The 27,222-nt window shown below is 43.8% G+C and overlaps 2 protein-coding genes across 12 annotated transcripts in view; one reads left to right on the forward strand and one right to left on the reverse strand.

Moving 5' to 3' along the window:
* Positions 1-27,222, forward strand: part of LOC134571246 (uncharacterized) — a 516,374-nt gene that overhangs the window by 258,856 nt on the left and 230,296 nt on the right. The window lies entirely within an intron of this gene.
* FRY (FRY microtubule binding protein) overlaps positions 1-27,222 on the reverse strand; it is a 434,727-nt gene that overhangs the window by 133,805 nt on the left and 273,700 nt on the right. For all 11 annotated transcript variants that reach the window (XM_063429398.1, XM_063429404.1, XM_063429371.1 and 8 more), the window contains one exon: positions 23,793-23,932. In XM_063429398.1, coding sequence (XP_063285468.1) covers positions 23,793-23,932 — 140 coding nt within the window. The remainder of the gene's footprint in view (positions 1-23,792; positions 23,933-27,222) is intronic.

Consider the following 27,222-nt stretch of genomic DNA (forward strand, 5'->3'; position numbering starts at 1 on the left):
ATAATATGATGTGTACTGTTTTATCATGTAATGTTTTATGCAGCTGCCACGGGCCTGTCCTTGTTCCCCCCTCCCCCCCCCCCCCCCGCCGACCGGTCCAACCACGTACTCAGGCGATGGGGCCCCCTTCCATTCATCCCCTCATTCCCATCTAGAAAAAAAAAAAAACAAAAAAAAAACATAAAACAACAAAAATAAGAGCGAAATGTAACTTGAGTGACTCCCGGCGCTATTGTGCTCATTGCTGGGAGAGCTGTCTCGACACATAAGAGACGACACTATGGGACTCACCCATAAAGGTCTTCACCTCCTCCCCCCCCCATATACCCCCCCTCCCCCCCCCAAAAAAAACTCACCAGGGCTCCCAGTCCCACCTCCACATTGCAACCATTTAGCACCTAAGAACCAGGGACGGAGGAGTCGAATAATCTGCTAGGTTTATCAAAAAGCATATGACACACTTAAGATATAATAGGCAAACGTTTTATGGTATTAGGGGGCCACACCGGCTATCAGGTTCATGACCCATCACTTCCTGACTGGATTAGCCGTCACGGAGACGAGGGTTCATGCACCCCCCCACCGTCTGGCACGGTATAAGACCAGACAAGTACGGCTCCACCGTACCTTCTCCTTCCTCTTCCCTCAACACCCCCTACTCTTCTTCATCCACCTAATCACCCCCCCCGCCCATTGTCCACACCGGTCCTGGACGAAACTAGAGGCGCAACTGACGCAATCACATTCATAGTCCCAACACAGCTCCCAATGGAACAGAGGTGGGAGCGCAACCCACCACCCTCTCCACACATACGCCACTCAACCCACAAGGAGACGCCAATGTCACCCGAACACCCACCGGGTCCAAGAGCACACACCGAACCCCCATGACCATGGCCCTTAAAATATCCTCGCTTAATGTCAAAGGCCTTAACGCCCCCCGCAAACGAAGAACATTGTATAGGGAACTCCGTAGGCTGAACCCAGACATTGTATTCCTTCAGGAGACACACCTACCCCGGTCCGCCCAGGTCTCCCTCCGTGACTCCTCATACCGCTTGACGGCCGAGGCTCGCTCCTTTCGCAAACATAACGGAGTAGCGATACTCACACACAAACGATGCCCGATACACATAACAAAAGTGACACCAGACCCAGACGGTAGATATGTCTTAGCAACCGGACGGATCCACTCGCAACCCGTCCACTTAATCAATGTTTACGCCCCCAATACACACACACCTCAATTCTGGAACCATATGTCAGATATGGTCCTCGCCCTCCCCACCGGGATAATCCTCCTGGGGGGAGACTTAAATGCGGCACCCGCCCCAGCTATCGATAGAAGTTCACGCCCAGGACTACTTAGATCCCACGGCATGGGCACTCAGGACAAACAACTACACCATTTTATTCGTAAAACAGGCCTCATAGATGCTTGGAGGGCCCAACACCCCTCAGATAAGGACTACACATATTACTCACCGCCCCACGACACATACTCACGCATAGACATGTTCTTGACCAACCATACAGGCTACACGAAAACGCAAAAAACAGACATCGGTTCCATCGCATGGTCCGACCACGCCGACATCGCAATCTACCTTACCGGCCTCCAATGCCCTACCCCATGGACATGGAGATTGAACACATCCCTCCTTAAGGACCCGTTGGTAGTGGAGGACATACAGAAACAACTGACCTCATACTTTACAGAAAACATATCTCCAGACATCCCAATGACCACAGTGTGGGCAGCCCACAAGGCAGTAATCCGAGGCTCCCTCATCAAAATAGCTACCCATAAAAAAAAACAAAAAACCCAGAAACTCACACAACTGCTAGACGCCCTCCGCACGGCGGAGCAACGTCACAAAACCGACCCAACTCCCCAAACACTTCACATTCTCCAGGACACCCGCATTACGATTAGGCAACTACTCATAGACGACACAGCCAGAGCACTCACATGGACAAGAAGAACGTATTATGACAAGTCCAATAAAATGGACACCCTATTGGCCCGCACACTACGCCCCAGACCACATCACCCACATATCACCAAGATAAGAGCCCCTGACGGTACCATGAAAACCTCCCCGGCCGACATAGCCAGTACTTTCACAACCTTCTACACAACACTATACAACCACTCCCCACGAGACGACGTAGCCCACGCAACAGAGAACCAGAAAATAGCTGACTTCCTCACCAGCCTAAATTTACCAAAACTACACAATGCAGCCATAACAGAACTAGCAGCACCGATCACGAAAGAGGAAATAGACTCAGCCATCTCCTCTCTTAAAAGCAACAAAGCCCCCGGCCCTGACGGTTTTGAGGGCAGCTATTATAAGACCTTCAGGGAAACCCTCGTCCCACATCTAGAATCCTTGTTCAGGGACCTAATGACGGGAACTCCGCCAGATAGAGACATGACTAGGGCAAACATTATCCTCCTGCCGAAACCGGGCAAGGACCACACACAGCCAGAAGCATACCGACCTATCTCACTCATAAACCATGATAGCAAAATTTTCGCCAAGATCTTAGCGAGCCGATTGAACCCATACTTGACAAGTCTAATCCACGCAGACCAAGTGGGGTTCATACCCGGACGCCAGTTGTTTGAGAACACGAGACGCAACATTGACTTGATAGGGATACTAGCCGACACAAAAACACCATCCTTAGCGCTTTCTCTCGACGCGGAAAAAGCCTTCGACCGTGTGCAATGGCCCTACATGTTTACCCTATTGGAACACCTAGGCATGCCCCATACGTACATAACAGCCATTCACGCTTTATACACCTCCGTTTCAGCGCAAATAAAGATTACGGGGACGGCCTGCCCGCCCTTCACAATTACCAACGGCACCCGACAGGGATGCCCCCTGTCCCCTCTACTCTTTGTACTGACACTCGAACCACTTCTCCAAGCCATTCGGGAACATCCGCAAATCAAAGGGGTCACGGTGGACAACCAGGAGTACCTGGTTTCGGGATATGCAGACGACATCCTGCTGACCATCACTGAGCCCACCCACACGCTACGGGCCCTACTACCACTCCTGGTTGAATATGGGACGATCTCGGGATACAAAGTCAATGTAGACAAATCTAGCGCACTCCCAATTAATCTCACACAGACAGACATACTCGGAATCACATCAGACTACCACATACGTGTTACGCCAACATACCTTACCTATCTGGGCATAAAATTACCAGCAGACATATCCACACTCCATAGCCTGAATTATACTCCCATGATAGCAAAGCTCATCTCGGACTTGGAGACCTGGGCGGACAAACCCATATCCTGGATAGGGAGAATACATTCAATTAAGATGAATGTTCTACCCCGAATTTTATTCCTTTTTCAGGCTCTACCCATCCCCATCACGAAACATAACCTCATCCCCTTACAACGAGCAATAGACAGATTCATATGGCAAAACAAGAGACACAGGGTAGCCCGTAACATACTGTATCGCCCCAGAATGCAAGGAGGTCTGGGGTTGCCCCACCTACACTTTTATTATATAGCCGCACAAATGGCACAAATTGCCCTATGGCACACCCCCCCAGAGACTAGACGTTGGGTAGATCTCGAATCAGCTCTAATGAAATCGGATCTCCCACAATTCTATATCTGGACACCAAGGGAGCACAGAGCACTCCCGAGAACAGCGTGCCCAGCTATTACTAACTCGATCCAGTTATGGGACACCTACGCCATCAAACACAAACTCACCACCACGTCCTCCCCCCTTACCCCATTATACCGTAATAAGGCATTCACGCCAGGCATGAGACCCTGGGACTTTAAAGGCCTAGAGAATGCCGGACTCCAGAGGGTCTTCCATCTTTATATTGGAGACACGATAATCACCTTCCCCGACCTACAAACCAAAGCAACCCTAAAGCCGGCCGACTTCTTTAGATACCTACAACTTAAGCATTACGCGGCCCAAGCGACAGTGAAAGCAGCCGCCAAAGCCAACCCAACCTTCTTTGAGCGCATCTGCCTCACAGAACGTTATCAGAGAGGCCTAATCACCCTATTGTACTCCCACCTCTGTTCCACCACACGGGAATGGGAGACCCTACACTATACGGAGAAATGGGAAACAGACTTGGGAGAAACCCTAGAGGGTATAGACTGGCAGGATATTTGGGAAGCCAATTCCAAAACCTCTATCTGCGTAACCATGCAAGAACAGGCATATAAGACAATGATGAGGTGGTACATTACTCCGGTCCAACTTTATCATATGAAAAGAACACCCACAGATCTCTGTTGGCGTAACTGCGGAGCAAAAGGGACTTATGCACACATGTGGTGGTTCTGTCCCACAATCAATATATTCTGGAAAAATGTCCAGCAGCTTGCATCAGAGATCCTACACAGACCGATAGGCCTAAACCCTTGGACCTTCCTCCTGGCCAGACCCCTTGACGACTTACCCAGATCAGAACAACAACTACTCAACAAGATAGCCTTAGCTGCCAGAAAGGCTCTAGCCCACACATGGCTGCAGCCTACTCCCCCCCCATTATCCACAGTGCTCAACAAAATCAAAGAGTGCCATCTCATGGACAAACTAACGGCCCAAGTGAGGGGCAACACGACGACATTCACGAAGATATGGGAACCATGGGATAACTATATGGACGACTGAATGGCCACAGGCATCATCCAGGACCATCCCCCCCCCCCACCCCCCCCCCTCTCTACACCTAGCTTTCCGCTACCCCACTTTCCTTGATTGTAGGCCGAGCTTACCGGTGACCCGGCCTATAGGTTCGACACACTAAAACCAAGGCTACCAAACGACAACCATGTCAGTTGATTCAAAGTTACGTATTTTGTTATATATCTGTTCCTAAATGTTGAACTTTTTACTGTACTGTACTGTATTGAAAAACGATGACAGACCGATAGCTTAAACAAATGATGTAATCGGCTTGTTATGCAATTCTTTAATACCACACTTGGGCTTCTGCGCAAGCCATGTAACTGCACTATTCATTTATGTCTGTCATTGCAAAATAAAGAATCATAAAAAAACAAAAAAAAAAAAAAACAAAACAAAACGTCAAGCCTTTAAACGGACACTCTGGACCAATAAAATACTTTAACTTGCTGAACTGCTTTATGTGTGAAGAGTGTGTGGTCTCTTTTTCATTTTACGAAAAGTGCAGATTTCAATAAAAAAAATGACACTTTTATAAATTAAACTGGCTACACCCCCTGGCTTTTTTTTTCAGTGGAGCTAAACTCAAGAGGCAGCAATTGCCTAGAACACCTGCCTTGCAAAGGCATCTCATTGAGCTGCATTAGGAAGTCTGTGATTGGACAGCCACAGAAAGTTTGGGCGGGGTTAGAAGGGGAGGGCTTGTAAAGGCCGCAGCCAATGAAAAAGTGCATACCTAAATGCATGTATGTTTTTATTGAGGGTATATGTAGTAAACAGTGATTTAAAAAAAAAAAAATAAAAGTAGAGTATCTCTTCAATAACCAAAAGTAACATAAGGTACATTTAACATGCTTTGATTTTGCTGTTACTAGAAAACATTTACATGTAATTAAAACATCCCTTTTATATTTTGGGTGAACATAAAAGATGAATGTTTTATAAACATGCTACATCTTGCTCACAGATTTCAAGGAAATATTTATTGTATACTGGATAGCATATTACCCAAGGATGTTAGTTGTTTTGACCTTCACAGAAGACACAACTACAGTATAGAACGGTATTCTCCCTTGTGACATTGTAAGGTACACGTAAGCAACTATAAATATCTGTATACTCTAGGGACTTTTAGAATTTCTGCTTCCATTAATCCACCTGCATCATAATTCTCATTTCCTCTATATGCTTTATTAGCATATAAATATTAGCCATTTTTAGAGTTGCCAATCCAAACTTATTTAAAATGAAAAATGAAATGAGGTACGAGTCATGTCAGGTTAGTCATGAGATTCGTCCAAGTTTAACAAGACACAGCTGGCCAAACATACATATTGACAAATCTGTTTCATCGATTGTTTAGAGTACTGTACACAAAATAATGCAGCGGGCATTAACTTTTCACGTGCCAGGAGTGTCTATTGCTCTTTCAGTCTGACAACAAAACTTTTTGTAACCATTTCTATTTTTACAAACGCAAATCTGGTGCTTTAGTTTAGTAAATATGGACACGACACAAGCAGTCTTCAGCTGGGACTTCTGTTTCTGCTGTTTAGTGTCTAAATAGCCTGATAGATAAAGGATCAGGAATGTCACAAGGGCAGCACACTCACAAGTCTAATATGGAGGGATAGTATAAGATTTTGGTTTTAAAAAGATCCAAGTCAAATGTACACTCCCAATAATTTATGTGAATGTCCCCATATCCAGGTAATACAGCTGTTGTGCAAGAGACGAGTGCAAACTACCATAGTAAAATATGGACGGAACAGATTAAATAAAGAGAAAATATCACAATGGCACGTTTTTGTTTTTATACCATTCCTTCAATAACTGCATTTTTTCATGAGTTTTAATGCAACGGTATGGTCACCACAACAACTTTATCAAAATGAAATTGTTATGGTGTCTAGAGCTTCCTGGCGCTTTTTTAGCTGAAGGGGGTTAAACCATTCTAGAACGGTTTAACCCCAAAGTGTGCTTATCAATGCAAGATCTCCCTTTCCCCATTTGCATCGGGCTTCTTCAATTGATTTTCTGGATGCGTGGAGTTCCACCGGGCAGGGGCTAGAGTGGTCAGCTGACTCTCTAAGGCATTAATAGCTCTTCATTTATAAAGAAGGTATGTACCCAGCGTCAGATATACAAATTATTGTGGTTGATGTAATTTCTTCACTTTTTTTCTGTATCCCGTCGTTATCTCAAAAACAAGTAATTAAATAATTAAAACAAAAACAATTTATAGCAGATTTTCAACGTTTTATTCCACAAAAATGACAGGTCCCTTTTAACTGCCTTTACACATTTAACCATTTATGGACCAGAGCCGTAGATAAGCCTTGAATCAGTTGGCCATTTAATATGTTAACAGTTAAAAGAATCTTGAAGTTCCGTGTCTCCCATCAAAGGGCTGCAGATTTGCCTTGCTCCTTTTCCTTGTCTGAAATATCTTACCCTACTTGGCCAGTGAAAACTGGAAGACAAGATAATCTTGGCGAAAACACAAGCTACTTCTCTTACATCTATGATTAATGGCCACATGTAATACCATTTAGGAGAATTATAAAACATTTGGAAATCCATGTATTGGAAGAGACTGGAAATCTGTTGCCATTTCAATAAACAAAAAGACACTCCGCGTGTAGTGAAATGTACAAGAGCAAGATTCTGGAATCAATCAACCACTCACTGTTGAGAGGTATGACCTTGAAAGACTATAGATGGATGGACATCCCGTGTCTAAGTAACAATTGTGTAAACAAGGAATACACTGGAAACGCAAGTCAGTAGTTAGGGGTTTTAAAGGTGGAACACATCTATATGACAGATGTATATAATAAACCTGTACGTGGACATATACACATTGTGAATTTCCTGGCACAACTTTCCCGTACACTGCTCTATCTTTATTAAAAAGCTTTCTAATGTTTTTTCCTTTTTCTGCATGGACTGACTGCCCACCTGTCATGTATCATGCCTCAAACCTTCACAACCGTAAAAAAGAGAACTTAAAGGGACCCTCTGGGCACCAATACAACGTTAATGAATTTGATAGATTTTGGTCTAATTAATATGCTGTATTTTTTTTCATGCTCAAATCATAATAGTTTGTACACAAATAAATAAATATTTTGCAGACTGCTGCACCGTAAGCCGGCCTCCTTAGCCACACCCCCTCATACTAGAAAGACTTCCTTATCAAAAGTATGTACACAGTCTCAGCCCCAAGAGCACTAAGTGAGCTGCTTTTAATTCACAACCTGGCTTCAGACAGTCAGAGAAACTGGTGATATCCATACCAAATGCCTACCAGGGCAGTTTATTTTGCGGTTTCAGATCATTCAGAGCGGTCAGTGGCCGAGCTGTGTGCATATCCTGGATAAGGAAATCTTTTTTTCTGCAGTGAGGGGCGTGGCTAAAGAGGCAGGCTTATAGTGGAGCATTCTGCAAAACATTTTTTGTTTTATTTTATGCAAAAATCTTTAAAGATTATATATTAATGAGGCCAAATGCCTTAAAGTTGTATTGGTGTCCAGAGTGCCACTTTAAAATATACATGTGAACCCAAAGTCTTAGATGTACCAATGTAGTAAAATATCAATGTAAACCAGCCGAGAGGTTCACAATTGTGTTTATTATATCAGATGGTCATGATTATGTATATAATTGGTACGAAGGCACCAAACATTCAGCATGTACCTGTTGATACAATTATTAATTTGGTCAATATGGTCATGATTTTGCACTTGTTTCAAGCATTTTTAAATCACTAATTCCTTATTAAGCTCTTTAGACTCATAAGTAACGATCACTAGTGTATTAATTAAATTCTTCTATTCATGGGACCTTCTTCTAAAGTAATGTGTCTGGCTATCTTTTTTAGTGTAGTGCAAGCATCTGGTTGGACCCAGGTAAGTGGCAAACTGTGCTAAAACAGCTTGACAGATTATGCTCACAATGCACCAGGGCACTCCTCTGAATACTTATTAAAGGTACACTATAGTCACCAAAACAACTTCAGCTTAATGATGCAGATGAAGTTTCACTGTTAGATGGCAGAGGATTGAGCAGTGAGACTGCAGTGGCATGATCTATACACAAGAACTGCTTCATTAAACTAAAGTTGTTTTGGTGACTATAGTGTGTCCCTTTAAACCATCTTGGAACTGTCCAACAACAATGCAATATAACATGATCTGTGGACTTTACACTAACGCCACACAGAAAATAATTTATAGGATACATTATGTATTTGTCCACCCCTAGTTAGTAAACCTCTACCACCCCGGTTTGGCCTCTTGACTCGTTATTGACTCGTTATTGTCAAGCTGTTACAAAAAAGCAATTCCAGTATAGACACCCATCATGCAAAAAGTTTGAACTAGACTGATTTTACAGAACTGTCACATGAACAAAACAACAACAACAACAACAACAAAATAGCAAATTAGTAAAATCCCCAGAGACATATTTTGCAGCCCTGTACAATACATAAACGAAGACACGCAAACAATGCTGACAAAACCCGTTCGGACAAGGACTATGGATTTCTATGTTAGTACCAGTCAGTCATTGTAAAAATAGTAACGTATCGAGCGATTAGCAAATCCTTCTGTCCTTGTAAAAGACGGAAGTGGAATTTTTTTTACAATGATTCCCATGATTTAACTGGGGCTGCTACCTGCACAGCAATTACTGGTATGCATCGGCTCGGTGAACCATTAAATGAAGGTCACATTGTGGCCACAGGTAACAGTTAGCGGTGCAGGCAGAACTTCAAACTAGCATTACACGATAGTGCTCATTTTAAAGACGACCTGTCTCTTCCGGAGAAGTTAGTGATACGGTTCTTTTCTTTAATTTTTATACGCTGTGTCTGTGGCACATTTAGCAAAAACAATGTAAGTAAAAAAAAAAAAAATAGCACAATCAATAGCAAGTGTTTAGTTAGATATTCAGTTGTGTAAAAATTGAGGAAGTAACAGTTCCTCTTTAATGCAACAATAAGAGAGAAAAATAAGCACATGTAAAGAGGCATGCCATGCACCATAACTATTACAACTTGTGCAGTCCTTCAGTTTTACTCAAATGATTTTCAAGTAGTTGAAGGACTCCATGGAACCCCCGATCCCACCTCCTGTTCTTGGAACTTCATTTGATGTTTCATCTTTCTAATTATGCATCTAATGTATTTGTAATAGTAATCGAGATTTGGCCATTAACCCTCCATCACAGAGATAGCAACGCACATCAAACTGTACCTATCATCACATCGTTTTAAGCAATATACAATTTAATAAACTGTATAACTATAAAAGTATATGTTTTATTGCTTTCAGAGTTATAAATTAAATGCTTACACCACTTTCATGGTTGGAGCTTCCCAAACTAGAGCAGTCCTATACTATGATATAAACTTGCCAGATTATCGGTAACAACAAATCATCACCTGAATGGAATGGCAAATAACACGCTGCTCCTGCATTTCTCTATTAATGCACAGGTCCTACAGTGTAGTTGCTGTGAATGGGTTCAGGTGAAATGCCTACTTGCCTGTCACTACTTATTTACCATTCTTAGGCATATGTGTCATTATGTCAACACAGCGCCTTAATGCTGAGAACTGAATTTTTTTTTAGATTATAGAGGACAGTGTATATTCTTTAAATTCTGTATATATATGTTTTAATTTATTTATTTATTTATTTGGCCAGTCCAGGCCAACTCCTAGGTTTTGCACCCCTCCCTGTCACAGGTGCCTCATTCAAGGGCCCTATTTAGCCTTGACTTGCAGACAGCCCCAGTAAGGAAGAATTTCCCAAGTAAGTGGATTAATCTCATAAGAGCAAGCTTTAGGATGCTAGGTAGGACCTGCCAAGAATGGGGTACATTGACGTTGTGGCAGGCTTATGCAAAGTACACTGAACAAAATTATAAACGCAACACTTTTGTTTTCGCCCCCATTTTTCATGAGCTCAACTCAAAGATCTAAGACTTTCTATGTACACTAAAAGCCTAAAATTTCTCTCAAATATTGTTCACAAATCTGTCAAAATCTGTGTTAGTGAGCACTTCTCCTTTGCCAAGATAATCCATCCACCTCACATGTATAATAAGAAGCTGATTAGACAGCATGATTGTTGCAAAGGCCACTCTAAAATGTGCAGTTTTATCACACAGCACAATGCCACAGATGTCGCAAGTTTTGAGGGAGCGTGCAATTGGCATGCTGACTGCAGGAATGTCCACCAGAGCTGTTGCCCGAGAATTGAATGTTCATTTCTCCCATCATAAGCTGTCTCCAGAGGCGTTTCAGAGAATTTGGCAGTACATCCAACCGGTCAGGTCAAAAGAGTGGCATTTTATTGTGGCCAGCCTAAGGCACACCTGTGCAATAATCATGCTGTCTAATCAGCATCTTGTTATGCCACACCTGTGAGGTGGATGGATTATCTCGGCAAAGGAGAAGTGCTTACTAACGCAGATATAGACAGATTTGTGAACAATATTTGAGAGAAAAAGGCCTTGTGTACATAGAAAAAGTCTTAGATCTTTGAGTTCAGCTCATGAAAAATGGGGGCAAAACCAAAAGTGTTGCGTTTATAATTGTGTTCAGTGTGATGTGGGATTATTAAAAATTTTTTATTGTACTTGTATTGAATTATTGTACTAACTCCATTTTAACTTCATCTGTGACTTCTTCCTCCATTTTGTCCTCCTAACCTGACTTCTTCAATCCTCCATTTTGTCCTTATGACTTAACTTGTTCATTTTAAAACTACCTTACGTGACTGAACTTCTCAACCCAATTAGTACAGTAGACAAAGACTGTGTTTCCTGCAAGGACAAGTACCAGGAGGTGCTGGCTACTCCTTAAGACTTGCTGGCTACTCCTTAAGACTTGTAAGATAGTATAGTTTGAAGGCCACGAGAACACAGTAGTAATGAAATGTTCTATTCATAAGAGACCTTGCACCTGGACATGAAGCCTGATATCATTGACCGTGTAAAATGACGCTTAGGACCCCCTTATCCCCACCCGTGTCCAGAATAATCCCACCTCTGGTGGGTGGACACGGGACTAACCTCTTAATTTTACGAACCAATAGGTAAGACACTAACCCCGACACTTAACAATTAATCCAATTGATGATGTTTATTTGCTGATATTCTAATAATCAATGATGACGCAAAATGCCTCTTAAAAGGGCCTGCGCGCCCGCTTTTACTCCACTTGCCAATAAACTTTCTCGAAGTTATTTTAACCTGAACCTTGTGTGTCAGACTTAATTACTTCAGCGTATATACGCAATTTAATTTTATTGATTTGGACAGGAACAGATAGACATTTAAACATTTTGGTTTACTTTTAAAAAGTACCATAACAACTTGGCGCCCAACGTGGGGCATCGGGCTATGTCCGGCCGGTGAGCCGTCCTAAGGAAGACAAGGGTGGACGGAGGAATCCGGGGGGAAGGAAAGGAGACTGATCACCTCCAGGTACACGGTAGAGACTTCTGCAGAGCCACCGGTATGTTCCGGCCCCTTTGATTGACCCGTCCACGTGTCTGTGACTGCTTCCCGGGAGGACATCAAAGACAGGTAATATCTTGCCCGGTGTCTCGTTACTCACTTGTTTACCTGCATTTTAGTCTATCTGTTGCCTGGGTGTGTTTGAATTGTTTGCCTGTTTCCCCATTTTGAGATAAAGGGGGGGTGGACCTGCAGGGGATTTGCCTGGGGTTCTGTCTTGCTTGTTTTCCCCTTTTTGGGATAAAGGGGGGTGGACCTGAGGGGACTTGCCTGGGTCTTCAGTTTGTCTGTTTATCTGTTTGTATTTTACCCCTTTTGGGATAAAGGGGGGTGGACCTGTGGATGCGTTCCTGGGGGTCTTCTGTTACCTGTTTTACTCCTTTTAGGAACCACGGTGCTGTGGTTGTAGGGAAAAAGGGGGGTTGACCTGTGGATGCGTTCCTGGGGGTCTTCTTTGCCTGTTTACCTCTTTTAGGAGCCTCGTGGCTGTGGCTGTAAGGAAAAAGAGGATTGTTGGAACTGTGGATTTTGTGTAGACTCATAATTTCCTGTGATCCTTCTTGTGACACTTTGAGAGCCCAGCTAGCCTCATTGTGCACGTGGTAACCCACAGTTTCGAGTACTGGGGCTAGTGGAATTCCAAGTTTGGTAACCGCTGCCCCGAGTGTTGAGGCTGGGGGATTCCAGTTTTGGTAAACCTCAGCTTCGGCTGGGGGGATTCCAGTTTTCTTTTGGTAACCACAACCCTGAGCGCTGGGGCTGGTGGAATTCCAGTTTTCTGTTTATTTGTGGTAGGGGACTTAGTCTTGTGGCAGGGGACTCTGTTTCCTGGGGGGATTCAAGTAGGCATTGCTTGTTTTCCGCATCACGTGGTAGTGAGACTTATAAGTGGGTTTTATAGGGGCACTACGGGAGTGAGGATAGAGGTGGCCACATTCTTGTGGACTGCTGTGTAGAGGGAGGCTGACGGAACTCGGACCGGTGTCAGTTGTTTTCCGTGGCCGCTGGTAGTGAGACTTACGAAAGTCGTTCTCCGAGCGGAGACACTACGGGGTTGAGGGAGGTGACTTTGGAGTAAGCACACGAGTAAAGGAAAGGGATTATTGTTGATTTCATTTGAACTGTGATGCATGCACTGTATTTCAACTGTATTGTTGTCTTGTTTGTTTAATAGGAGTCTCATGAACTCCTGTGTCTGTCCCTAAGGATTTTTCCTTGTCTTTCATCTTTTCTACACTTCCTATATTATTATACTATCCACTCCTATTTCTCTTAAAAGAGAAGTGATTGGTCACACACTTCTCACCTCGCTCCAATCCGTGTCTACCACCCCGGGTAGGCGGATTCAGTGACTAGTCTACGTTTTGGGAAGACGCACCTGAGAAAGTCCCACAGTTCTCGGGTGGCAGTCGAGCATTGTAGACGTTCTTGTTCAGTTTTCCTTCTCTCTCCCTGTATCTAGGACGCTGGTATAGGGGGGAAAGGGATTATGGGGCAGGATTTAAGCAAGCCCAGTAAGGGCTGGTTAGCATGTGATTTGGTAGAAAATAGAGAAGGTGAGGAGATGGTTAAAGGTGTTGAAAAGATTGCAAAAGTATGTAAGATTGCTGTACCAACGGGTGGAAGATTGCAACCAGAAAGTTGGCGCAAGTTACTGGCAGAAATGAAAGGCAAGCTTACAGATAATGGTTTATTAAAGACTGCTGAAGCGTGGTACAGAGTAGCGAAGGCTATTCAGCTAGAAGGTTGGGTTGAGGAAGAAATAAATCACAAAGGTGTGAAATTGTTTGTGTATCATAATAATTGTGTTACTGGGGTTTACCCTCAGCCAGCACCCAGAAGTGGCGCCCAGGGGACGTCTATCCCCAAGGTTCAGTCAGCAGTAGGTGATAGCCAGCTGACTATGTTCCCCACTCCCAATCCTCCTAACACCCATCCCATCACCTCCCCTGTCTGCCCGGTCCTGAATTCTGATGGATCTTTCTTTTCCCCTTCCCCGTCTCTAACATTCCCATCATCCTCATCCATCCCTACGCTACCTGCAGTACCTCCTCCTAACGTCGCATCTGTCATTCCCTCCCTACATTCTCTCTCCGTTACTGATCCCCTCCCCTCCTCATCCACCCAGCTAACCACCTCCTCCACCCTTGCTCCAGCTCCTCCCTCTACACCCACCTCTACCAATCCCTCTCCGTCCCCTCTCATCTCCGCCCCAGTTCAATACCCCACCTCCTTCTCCTCCCCAGCCTGGCCCTACCCCCTCCCATACCCAATGGCCCTGCCCTATCCCGGATATCCACTACCCCTTCCCCAAGCCACTCCCCAGGTTCCGGTCATGCCCAGTCCGACACAGTCTGCCCCGGATGTGCCCACATCCAACATGGCCGCCACTTCTTCCCTTAACCCTAATGCAGTACCTTTCCCGGCCACCAATATGGCGGCCCCCAGTACAGCCCTGATGCCGGTAATTCCCGGTGACTACCTATCTGGTTATGATCCGCTAGCCACCCCTGCATCTGGGACCCCCTCTCATCCCCCGGTCCTGTCACCTTACTCGGGCCCTGCACGTAAGAGAGCTCAGATCATAGAATTAGATGAGGGAGAAGAGGATAGGTTATCCCAGGACTCATCGGAGGCTGCAGGAGCTGCTGCAGGAACCTCAACTCATCGTTCTATCGATGATCCCTTTGGACACAAGGGTCGGGGAGAGCGGACCCCTCCTAAGTATGTTGCCTTTAACCCCACTCAAGCCAGTGCATTAATGAAATCGCTCCCTGACCCAGAAAAACAGCCTATGCCTTTTTACCGAGGGATAGTTCAAATTCAAAAGACTTACTCCGCCGCATGGCGTGATTTACTAAGCATTTGTGCTATTAAAGCAGGGGATGCATATTGGCCGAGCATGGCCCGTCACCTCAGTACAGATCTACTTACCAGTGATGTTGATTACCCCTCCGGGGTAACTTTTTGCACCCAATTAAGAGAATGGGCTAAGGACAAACTTGCAGATCAGGCCGCTGGCCTTACTGATGTTATTCAAGATAAAGGAGAATCAGTGGAAAGGTTTCATGCAAGACTGTATCAAATGTTTACAGATTTGGGATTTGATCTTACTGACAAAATTCACTCACAAATGCTGTCAGGTGCGTTTGTCCAAGGTGTTAAAGACTCTATACGCAAGGGAATCATTGCTGCACGCCCTGAATATAAGGTTGTTCCCCTGGATACCCTGCTTTTAGTTGCTAGAGGTTTGGAATCCGTTCAGACCCCGAGAAGACCTACTTCAGCTCCTCTCATGGTATCCCGCTCCACTCCAGTCCCAAGAGGTACCAGACCGGAGGAGGGGGGACATTGCTTTAATTGTGGAGCAAAGGGGCACTTTAGAAGTGACTGTCCAGAACCAAGAAAGGAGCCAAGGGAACCCAGAAAGCCACCCAAGCCTGCCCCGGCTCCCAAAGCCGCCAAACAGGTTCCAATAGTTGAGGAACCCGATGACTAGGAGATTGGCAAGCCTGTGTCCGTAACCCCTGTCATGGCAGTGTCTACAGGGGATAAGGGGGGGCCACTTGCCACAGTGACTTTACCCATTGAAGGCCACCCTACCACATTTCTAGTTGACACAGGTGCAGCCCGTAGTGTTCTGCGAGAACAAGACCTGCCAGACCCATCCTTCCTGTCCAATATTGATGTCTCTTGTGTTGGAGTGGATGGCCAGCCAAGACATAGCCCCTTAACAACTCCACTACGAGTTGGTTCTAGCCTGCTTGCTCGCTTTGTAGTATCCTCCACATGCCCAATTAACCTGTTAGGTGCTGATGTTCTCTCACGCCTGCAAGCATCCATCACTTTCACCCCAGACGGGCAGGTAGAAATGTTCACACCTCTATCTGTATCAGACACCTCAGCCCTGTGCTCCCTGCCTCTGATGCTGCATTTAGAAAAGCCCCGTGAGGAAGCAGCAGAATTAAGGTCCAATTTTCCAGAGGAATTAAAAACACAGGTGCCCGCTAAGTTATGGTCCTCAGGCCCAGAGGACATAGGTCACCTAAATGTTCCCCCTGTGGTGGTAAAGCTTATTCCAGGAGCTAAGTTACCAAGAAAACCACAATATCCATTAAAACCAGCCCAGTCTGCTGCCATTTCTGTCCACATCAAGGCACTCTTGGAGAAGGGTGCCCTGGTAAAATGTAAATCTGAATGCAATACCCCATTATTCCCTGTGAAAAAGAAGACTCCAAAAGGTGAGCCAGAGAAGTACAGGATGGTCCAGGATCTCCGTGCCGTCAATGAAGCTACCGTCCTGGACACCCCTCTTGTACCAAATCCCCATACTCTACTCTCTGGAGTCCCACCATCTGCAAAATTCTTCACAGTCATTGACCTGGCCAATGCCTTTTTCAGTGTCCCACTGGACCCATCCTGTCAATACCCGTTTGCTTTCACTCACGAGATGCAACAGTATACCTGGACTGTCATGCCCCAAGGGGCACAAAATTCTCCAAGTCAATTTGCAAAGGCCATGGGTACCATCCTTGACCCATGGCAAGCTGAGCACCCAGAAGTTGTCTTGCTTCAGTATGTGGATGATCTACTGCTGTGTGGAGATGATATACCCACTACTGAAAGGTGTTCAATTAGTCTTCTCTCCTATTTGGCAGAACAGGGATGCAAAGCTTCACTCACCAAGCTGCAATTCTGCCAATCTTCAGTGATTTTCCTTGGACATTGCCTATCTCAAGGTACCAGACATCTTACTCGGGACCGGGTAAGAGCTGTTCTGGACATTCCACCTCCAAGGACTTCAAAGTCTCTTCATGCCTTCCTAGGCCTTATTTCCTACTGCAGAGCATGGATCCCAGAAGCCTCTCTGCTTATGCAACCTCTCTATGATGCTCTTAAGTCTGACCCGTTCTGTCTGACCAATGAAGCTCTGGACAATTTCAATGCTCTAAAACGCGCCATTGCTTCTGCTCCTGCCTTGGGCCTACCTGACTACTCCAAACCTTTCAAATTATTTGTCTCTGAAAGACAAGGCCACGCAACAGGAGTTCTCACCCAAACGAATGACTTAAGAGGCCGCCAGAGGCCTATTGGATATTTCTCATGTCAACTGGACATTGTGGCCAGAGGGACTCCTTCCTGTCTCAGGGCTGTTTTTGCTGCAAGAGAGCTCATAGAAAGAACCTCGGACCTGGTCCTTGGCCACCCTCTGGTTGTTCTAGCCCCTCATGACATTTCTGCTATCATCAACCAAGTCCAGCTCAAGCACGTGTCTCCAGCCAGACACCTGCGCCTACAGTGTCATCTCCTTTTGCCTGACAACATTTCCATCCAAAGATGTCAAGTGCTTAATCCATCCACTCTTCTTCCACTCCCTGAGGGGGGTATCTATTATGGATTTATCACAGATGAAACCTACATTTACCTGCTCTGTGGATGTATCAAGAAAGTCATGCATCCACATTTGTCATTTTATGAAGATGAGACACCTCTTTGTGAAGGCCCGGATTACGCCTTCTGTACCATGTGGTACAAGCCAAACATTACTCCCGAACCTTGCTATGAAGATGAGCTTTACCACTGGACCGATGTAAAGCTCACTGCACAAGACTTCTATTGTGACTCTGAAGGCAATAGCATGGTCTTGGTCCAGCTACCTCAACAACTCAACTACCTCTACCGCCATTGGGATACTGCTATCCCACATATTCCTGTTACCAAGTTGAAGACAAGGTCATGGAATGATCTTGGGCCCATGGCAAAACTATGGGCCACCATGAATGAAGAACAGCTACAGGAAAATGGTATTGCCAAATACCCAACAACTGACCTTCTAGAAGCATGGCCACGCCATTTCCTGGAAAAGGAATTTCAAGATCTGGTCATAAAGAATGATTATGACCCAGAAACACCTCATGACTGTTTCGAACAGATGAAAATGGAAACAGTGCACTTACCAACTGTGCATGAGAACCCATTACCAGATCCGGATTTTACCCTGTTTGTGGACGGATCAAGATATGCCGATGAAGGAGGAACATATCACACAGGATATGCCGTAACCACAACAGACGAAGTCATCAAATCATCATCCCTACCGCCAGCAATGTCTGCGCAAGAAGCTGAATTACAGGCTCTGACTTCAGCATGCAAAATTTCCGAAGGAAAACGTGCCAACATCTATACGGATTCAAGATATGCTCTGGGTGTGGCACATGACTTCGGTCTAATTTGGAAGACAAGAGGATTTCTTACCACCGCCGGTACACCAGTCAAACACAGCACTGCAATCAAGGAGCTAATGGATGCCCTCCTACTTCCCAAAGAAGTGGCCGTTTTGAAAGTCAAGGCCCATGGGAAATTGGATACAGATGAAGCAAAAGGCAACCATTTGGCTGATCAGGCTGCTAAGCTAGCGGCCAGGGATCTGCAGGAAGTGGATGAAGAAGTGTCCGGACAAGAAGAAGAAGAAGTCCCTATTTTTGCTCTGCAAACTCTTCCTACTGATTTGCGAATTTTACAAGAACAGCAAGCTGCAGTCACTCCTGAAGAAATCCAGAAATGGAAAAAGAAAGGAGCTGTCCAAAAGGACGGAATATATTACAACAACTTCAAATTTTGTCTTCCCAGAAATTTGTATCCAGCAGTTGTCCAATGGGCACATGGGCCTGCACACCTGTCAAAAGAATTGATGGCCGCCCTCATACAGAAGTATTATGAAGCACCTGGAATCACAACATTGATCAATAGCTTCTGCAAGGCCTGTGTCATTTGTGCAAAATGCAATCCAGGAAGACCAATTAAGGTGCCTGCGAAACACCTGGCAAAGCCCATGTACGCCTTCCAGCGAATTCAAATTGACCACATCCAAATGCCCAAGAGTGGGCCCCATGAATATGCACTAGTAATAGTGGACATGTTCTCAGGCTGGCCAGAAGCCTACCCAGTGGCCAATATCACTGCAAAAACAACCGCAAGGCGCCTACTTACAGATATTGTATGTAGATTCGGACTCCCAGAAGTCATTGAGAGTGATCAAGGCCCAGCCTTTACAGCAACTGTGACTAAAGAAATTTGGACTGCTCTAGGGGTGACTCTTGCCTTCCATACCCCTTACCACCCACAAAGTAGTGGTAAAGTGGAGCGCATGAATGGCACTCTAAAAACCAGAATGTTAAAAATGTCACAAGAAACAAAGATGCCCTGGCCAGAAAGCCTGCCAATAGCTTTATTTAGTGTTAGGCACACACCTAGAGGGAAGCATTCACTGTCTCCATATGAGGTTCTATTTGGGACAGCACCCAGGCTAGGTTGTTATTATCCGCAGCAGTTGCAACTCCAATCAGATGTTTTAGTAGACTATGTAACTGAACTTGCAAGTGTCCTAAACAAAATACATGCCCAAGTTTTCTCTTCAATTCCAGATCCCGAATTGGATACAGGTTCCCATAACCTACTTCCCGGAGATTGGGTCCTGGTCAAGAAGTTTGTGCGGAAAAATACCCTGGAACCAAGATTTGACGGTCCATTCCAAGTTCTTCTGATTACCGCGACCTCCGTCAAATTGGCCGGTAGGCCAAATTGGATCCACGCTTCCCACTGCAAGAAATCTCCTGCCCCAGAGGAAGCGAATATCGCACAAACATGTATCTCTGGTACATCTTCTCCTTAATTAGCCTTGTGAAGGCCCAGCAAGTAGCCATTACTAAAGATATTAGTGGGTACACCTTCTGGTATAATTCATCGTGCACCCAGGTGGCTACTTATACCTTTGACTACTGTGATATTGTAGAATGCCCATTTCCCACCCCACAAATCCAGAGCATCTATAGAGATATCCCCCATTCGAAAGACCCATATGTTTGTGTAGTTGACAAGCAATGGGGGCACAATTGTGACCATTGGGGGGCGGCGGGATGGAATGCCGGGCCTGCCTGGGGTTACAAACCAAAAAGTGCCGTATCCAAAGTAGATGATCATGGTAGATCCCTCCTCCAGAGAATGACTTTGAGAAAGCCTGGGGGGAGTACACCAATGAAATTAATCCTTAATATTGAGCATCCGAGCCCAACAGATGCGGACCAGTATGTGATGGGAATGTATTGGAAAAAGGGTTCCTACCGTAAATTAGGGCATTTCTACCTCAAAGATATGTGCAACTCTTCTGAGTGGCAAGGGGCCACCCATATGGTCCCTAACCCATTAAAACCTCATATCCAGACCTTTCAAGACATGATGGCCATTGCTAACCCCACCTTTGAAGATACCATGGCCGCTGAAACAGGTTTTAATGATGTAAATTTATGGTTAGAATGGATGAAATATAATGCTAATAAGCATAATAGAACTGCATGTTATGTGTGTGGCGGTGCCCGGCCTCACCTGGGTACCGTGCCTTTAATCCTACCAGTAGATATAGAAGAATGTGTTTTAAGCCTTTTTGCCTATCACTATAATTTTAACAGGTCCATATGTATTGCATGGACAAAGGAGTATCCTCTCCTAACCCAGGATGTCAAACCCCCAGATGGTATTACCGTGTATAAAGGTAATTACACTTGTTATGCTAATTACGATGGAATAGGTAAATTCTTGGGTAACTTCTCCAAGGGGTATTGTGCTACCTACAGAAATGTCTCTATGGACTTGTTGCAGTTTCACACCAGGTCATTAGGGGATATTTACTGGTTGTGTGGGGATTTACAGCTAAGATCCAGAATGGACAAACAGTGGTGGGGGGAGTGTACTTTGGCTAAAGCTATTATGCCTATACATATCGTCTCCGACACACACCTCGTCACCCATGGGTCCAAACACACTAAGGTTAAGCGTGACGCCCCAGTGAAAGGAAGTTTTGATCCTCATGTGTATATTGATGCCATTGGAGTGCCTAGGGGGGTGCCCAATGAGTTTAAAGCAAGGGATGAAGTTGCCGCAGGATTTGAATCAATTTTCACCGTAGTTACCGCAAACAAGAATTTAAATTGGATAAATTACATTTATTATAATCAACAGCGTTTTGTTAATTACACCAGAGACGCCCTCCAGGGGTTGGCCGAACAGCTGCAGGCCACATCCCAAATGGCTTTCCAGAATAGAATGGCCCTAGATATGATCTTAGCCGAAAAAGGAGGGGTTTGTAAAATTCTGCCCGACACCATGACATGTTGTACCTATATCCCAGAAAACACAGGCCCTAATGGTAAAGTTACATTAGCCATAGAAAAGTTAAATGACCTGTCTGAAGAATTAAAAAGGAATTCTGGGATAAAAGATCCCTGGGAAAGATGGTTTGGTTGGATGACAGGGTGGCAAAAGGCTTTAATGCAGATTGGTATGGCTATACTAATTTTTCTTTTTATTTTTGCTCTTCTCTTTTGTTGTATCCTCCCATGTCTGAGAAAATCCCTCATGAAGACTGTTGACCAAGCGGCACCCACTTTCACCCATCTCGAAGTTGATGACCAAGAATTCCAAGACATCAACTCACCCTGTCTGCCGCTGCAAATTATCCCTTTTGTTGATAAAGTGCAGGAATTCTAGGAAGGGACTAGCTTAGGGACAGCATCTGTCAGTGAATGGTAAAGACCCCGTGTGGAGAAGTGGTGGGTTAGCTGCCATGGGACACCCATGGGTGTGAAGCGTTCGAGAGCCATACTGACGGATGAGTTAGCCTATTAGGGTCAGCTCTAGGGACAGACTTGCACTTTGCATTAACACCTAGCTAGCGGCCACGGGGTTTCTGTGCCTTTGGGTTAACACGTCTTCTGATACCAACATAATAAAGTTTTATCTCTTAGAATCTAACATTTCATAGGGGGGACTGATGTGGGATTATTAAAAAATCTTTATTGTACTTGTATTGAATTATTGTACTAACTCCATTTTAACTTCATCTGTGACTTCTTCCTCCATTTTGTCCTCCTAACCTGACTTCTTCAATCCTCCATTTTGTCCTTATGACTTAACTTGTTCATTTTAAAACTACCTTACATGACTGAACTTCTCAACCCAATTAGTACAGTAGACAAAGACTGTGTTTCCTGCAAGGACAAGTACCAGGAGGTGCTGGCTACTCCTTAAGACTTGCTGGCTACTCCTTAAGACTTGTAAGATAGGATAGTTTGAAGGCCACGAGAACACAGTAGTAATGAAATGTTCTATTCATAAGAGACCTTGCACCTGGACATGAAGCCTGATATAATTGACCGTGTAAAATGACGCTTAGGACCCCCTTATCCCCACCCGTGTCCAGAATAATCCCACCTCTGGTGCGTGGACACGGGACTAACCTCTTAATTTTACGAACCAATAGGTAAGACACTAACCCCGACACTTAACAATTAATCCAATTGATGATGTTTATTTGCTGATATTCTAATAATCAATGATGACGCAAAATGCCTCTTAAAAGGGCCTGCGCGCCCGCTTTTACTCCACTTGCCAATAAACTTTCTCGAAGTTATTTTAACCTGAACCTTGTGTGTCAGACTTAATTACTTCAGCGTATATACGCAATTTAATTTTATTGATTTGGACAGGAACAGATAGACATTTAAACATTTTGGTTTACTTTTAAAAAGTACCATAACAAGTGTATGATCATATAATGTAACTAAACCCCCATTATTTTTTGCCTAGGTGAGGTGTTTTTAAATAAAACTATTACAGTCTGTAAGACTTGAAATCGTTGTTTAGTGAATGAGCGAGTGCGCTGGATTCTGTATTTTGTATGTTGTATAAATTGGCCCCAGCACCAACCTATAATCTATGCATGGTGAGTGCAGCAAACGGTCTTGGGGCAGCAGGGAGGGCAGATCCAGTCCTGGAGGTATGATTGAGTATAAAGAAGTTGAGGACACTAAAATTATTGTAAGCCCGAGAATAAACTAGACATTCACATTTGTGAAAAAGCACTACATACGAAAACGTCCATAAACGTGCAGCGGTTTATGTACTAAAGTGAGAGTTAAACGTACATTTTTCACATTTAAGGTCAAAATAACCAAGCTAAAAAATTCTACAGTGGGCTATAATGTATAAGGTAAACATAGAAGCCCAATTTGCCTCTTTCAACAAGAAAGGCAAGTCGAACTAAAAAAGTACAAGTACTTGTATCTTTCACATAAAACCCTGTATATCAACACATGGCTTTCCAATATTGGGCTATGGAAAAGCATGAGTGTGTAAAAAACTTAAATTAGAAATATGAAGTTTATCTTTTACATTTAGGTGACTGTGTGGGGAAATAAAATGATACAAACTGTAGTATAATTTTATATGAGAAATTTAAAACCAGTAATTGGCATGGGGTGGATCAAATTCGTATCATCCGTATGATGGATCAAAATATTAAATATATTTAATTTGCAATCCTATGCACATCAGATTGTACTTTGTAACACAAAATTAATTATTATAATCTAGAGGACCATTTTTTTGTTAAATGGACGTCATGCACCACTTTAGAAAAAAAATATTTAAACTGCCAGAGGTGTCCTCTGCGCATTACAAAAATATTAAAATTTCAACATACACATTATCATTCGATACTACCTTTTGGATTTGGTGTTTGTTCTGGGCCTGTATTCGTGTGACTCATCTTCGATTCCGTTCTGACGTTTGTACCAGTCGAACAAAGTGCGCAGTATGGATGGTAAGCAGTAATCTGATAAAGAGCTCATTGAGCTTATCACCTGCGGAGAAAGCAAATCCATGCTTATTAGGGCAGCTTCAAACACAGGATGCTCCAAGAAGCCATTCTTATTATAGTGACTATGTACTGTTCACATTATTTATAGAACTACTTCTGTTCACTATAGACATTTAAGTATTTCATGTTCTACATAGCATGACGAACTTCCTTCTACCAATTTACTTGTAAATTATAAAAGCGAATTAGTACAGAGTCACAAAACTATGGTTAACCTCTGTATGACCTTATAAAGAAAATGGAATAAATTGTACCGATATCAAAGTAAAATAGAAGGGGAGAATACATTTTCAGGGGAATACACTAAACAGACCATTCTGGATAATTGACAAGGAAATTCCAATTATTAGGCCAACAAATTGGAAATAAATGGTCCAACTCTGCTATTTTTTTTTTAATTCTTTATTTATTCCAGTACAAGACATCACAAGCATTACACGTATAGTAACACAGGATATTAAATTAACAAGTGAGTATACTGAGATCATTACATGTTACAATAGCATAAGGAGTGAACTAGTGAGGACTCCCAAATCCCACAGTCAGAGACCGCCAGTTACATGTTCGTTACTAATTTTCACGTAGGTCATAATTCTATGGGAGCTTGGACGTCCTGCCTGGTTTTTAATAGTATATAAAACAGTAATCAGACAACATATGATCAAGGACGGCCGCACCCTTATTGCAGGAATAAGAAAAAGAGTAACACGACAGATCTTAATACGCAAGCGGACTTTCTTTCCCATGACTATATCGTCTTACAGACGTGGTTCCATCATGTGCGGTCTAGCCATCAAAAAAAGGAACTTAGATATGGAAAAAGAGAGAAAGAGTAGAGGTAGCGCCCCGATAGACAGAGGCCATAGAGAAGAGGATAGAGGGATAAGGGCGAGGGGGGACGGGGGGGACCCTAGGAGTGGTGCCCTGTAAAGAGGCTTTATGGGGTGTGTGCTATCCGTTTGCCGCTATCTCCCATGGGAGTATGTAATATCTCTCCCCGTGGGCCATATCGAGGTAGTGTAATACACCACCTCATTCAAAGATCCCTTAGAGAAGTCAACTCTGCTATTTTTGACTAACATTGGCTATTCCATTTGCCAATTTTCAAAACATCCCTAGTTTAGTAAATAATGTAATTTATAATGTTTAATGCCAGTTTTTCACAAAAATGTAAGTAAACATAACATGACTTTCCATTTTTACATTGGAGTGTTCCTTTAAGTACCAGGAATATACTTTTTTTATTTTCAGATTTAGTACAATCCGCCCTGACTCATCAATAGATTCTTCTGATCAACCTATTTGTGTCATGTATTATGTATTAAATGGGATATGTGAAAGCCAAAAATGTATTTACAACGAAGCAGCTATTCTTTTAAGACACAGATGATACATTTGACTCTTTAAACTACATTTCCCATGAAGCTGAGCCAACTTAAAGTCACAAATCCCTTGGGTCCCAAGGTTAACATCACAGCTGGTAAAAATAGCTCCTGCATCACAGTAACCGTGGAGGGGGATGTATTAAAAACACACACACACACCCTGCCGCACACAGCCAGCCACTGTGGTAAGGTGGAGCACGTTTCCAATAACACAAGGGGCACGTATGCAGAATTATCTCATTCAACAGCACAGTATGGGATTCATTCAGAAACAGCCACATCCCATGTTATTTCTTTACCTTAAACATACAGTATAAAGAAGATGCTTTTGTAAAGGTCACACACGCGTACGTCAATACGCATTTTATCCTTTCTTTCAAGTCGAAGCAGGAAGAAAGGGTGGAATTTAAGGTGGAGGAAAAAAAATCCTGATTCTTAGAGAACAGGAAGGGAGGAAAGTCTAGCCAGTCCGTTGGTTACTCAACTCAACCATTTATTGGAAGTTAAAGCCCTTATAGTGATGAATCCTGGCTCTGTGCTGGCAGGGAGAGGGAGGGGACTGCTGTGTAAATATGCACTTTTTACACTGAATGGTGACATTCTTCCATCATAAACCAACTCCTTAATGTTTGGGCACTGCAGACAAGACACATACGAGCATGTACAAATTATTACACACAAAGAACCGCTCACTTCACCTGAACTCAAAGGGTTAAACGGTTTTCATTATTTAAATGTATTAGAGAGGTTTAAACATGTATAGATGTATAGAGAGGTTTAAACATGTAAGTTCACACATCTACACTAGCCTAAATAATGTGTTTCTTAATCCTTCTGTTAGATTCTGTAGTTAACAATATTTCGATTTTGTAGAGATTTCGAGAAAAGTAATAAATCAGCTGGAGAGTGATTTGATCGATCATTAGAATTATTATAATTATTTATATATGTCCCTATATGAGACCACTTTATCTCAATGACCGCCATGCCACCTGTAACAAATCCCTTACACTCCGACTGAGTATATCCACTGTAGTTCTCCCAAATCCCAAGCAGTGATTAAAGCTCTGAGCTACCCAAACATCAGCCAAGACTTGATGAAAGGTACAAGAAGACTGGTTTTATTATGGCTCAGTGGCCAGCTTGTATACACAGACCCCCTGCAGGGGTCTCCAGCAGTAACATAGGATAGCCCACCCACAACACGCCCAGGACACTCCCACAACACGCCCAGGAGTCTCTGTGTCTAGGAGATAATTTAGTGCACTTTGATTAAACTAATTATCTCCCAGACACTAGAGTTACAAATCATAAAACATAACATATTAAAAATACATACATCACATATAGGAACCCCCACAAATATACAAACCAACTGTTTAATGGTTCCCCTGGCTCATAGGTAACGATTGTTCGCCTTGTTTGTGCTAACAAACCTACCAAAGGCGCTCTCCTGGCTTGTCGTGGAAAGAAGCATGTGTTCGTGTGATTTTACCAGTGTTTGCGAGGTCGAGTGTCCGCTGTATAGTTCCAGACACTCGCTGACCAATTCCTGCTGCCTGCGTTCGTGCGACAAGATGGCTGCTGTTTTCTCCAGCACGTGTTGTTCGGTTATACGAACGGCGGCCGCACAGGGAGAGCACTTATGTCTGTGGTTTCTTTGTAGTTAATGAGACAGGGGGGTGGTCGGTGTTCGGTAGATTGTAACTGCCGAACTGGGGAAATGTATTTCTGTTCGGGAACCAGGGGTGAAATGTCTTGCGAACAGTAGGGAAAATAGGGAGTTTGGCACAAAGTATATGGCCCATAGTCGGTGGGCAGGAGGCCAGCTTCCACACTCCTCCAGGAGTTTGTGGCAAATGTCCAGGGTAAGGAGCATTTGTCACAC

Source organism: Pelobates fuscus, chromosome 1, assembly GCF_036172605.1.
Source record: "Pelobates fuscus isolate aPelFus1 chromosome 1, aPelFus1.pri, whole genome shotgun sequence".
Classification (NCBI taxonomy): Eukaryota; Metazoa; Chordata; class Amphibia; order Anura; family Pelobatidae; genus Pelobates; species Pelobates fuscus.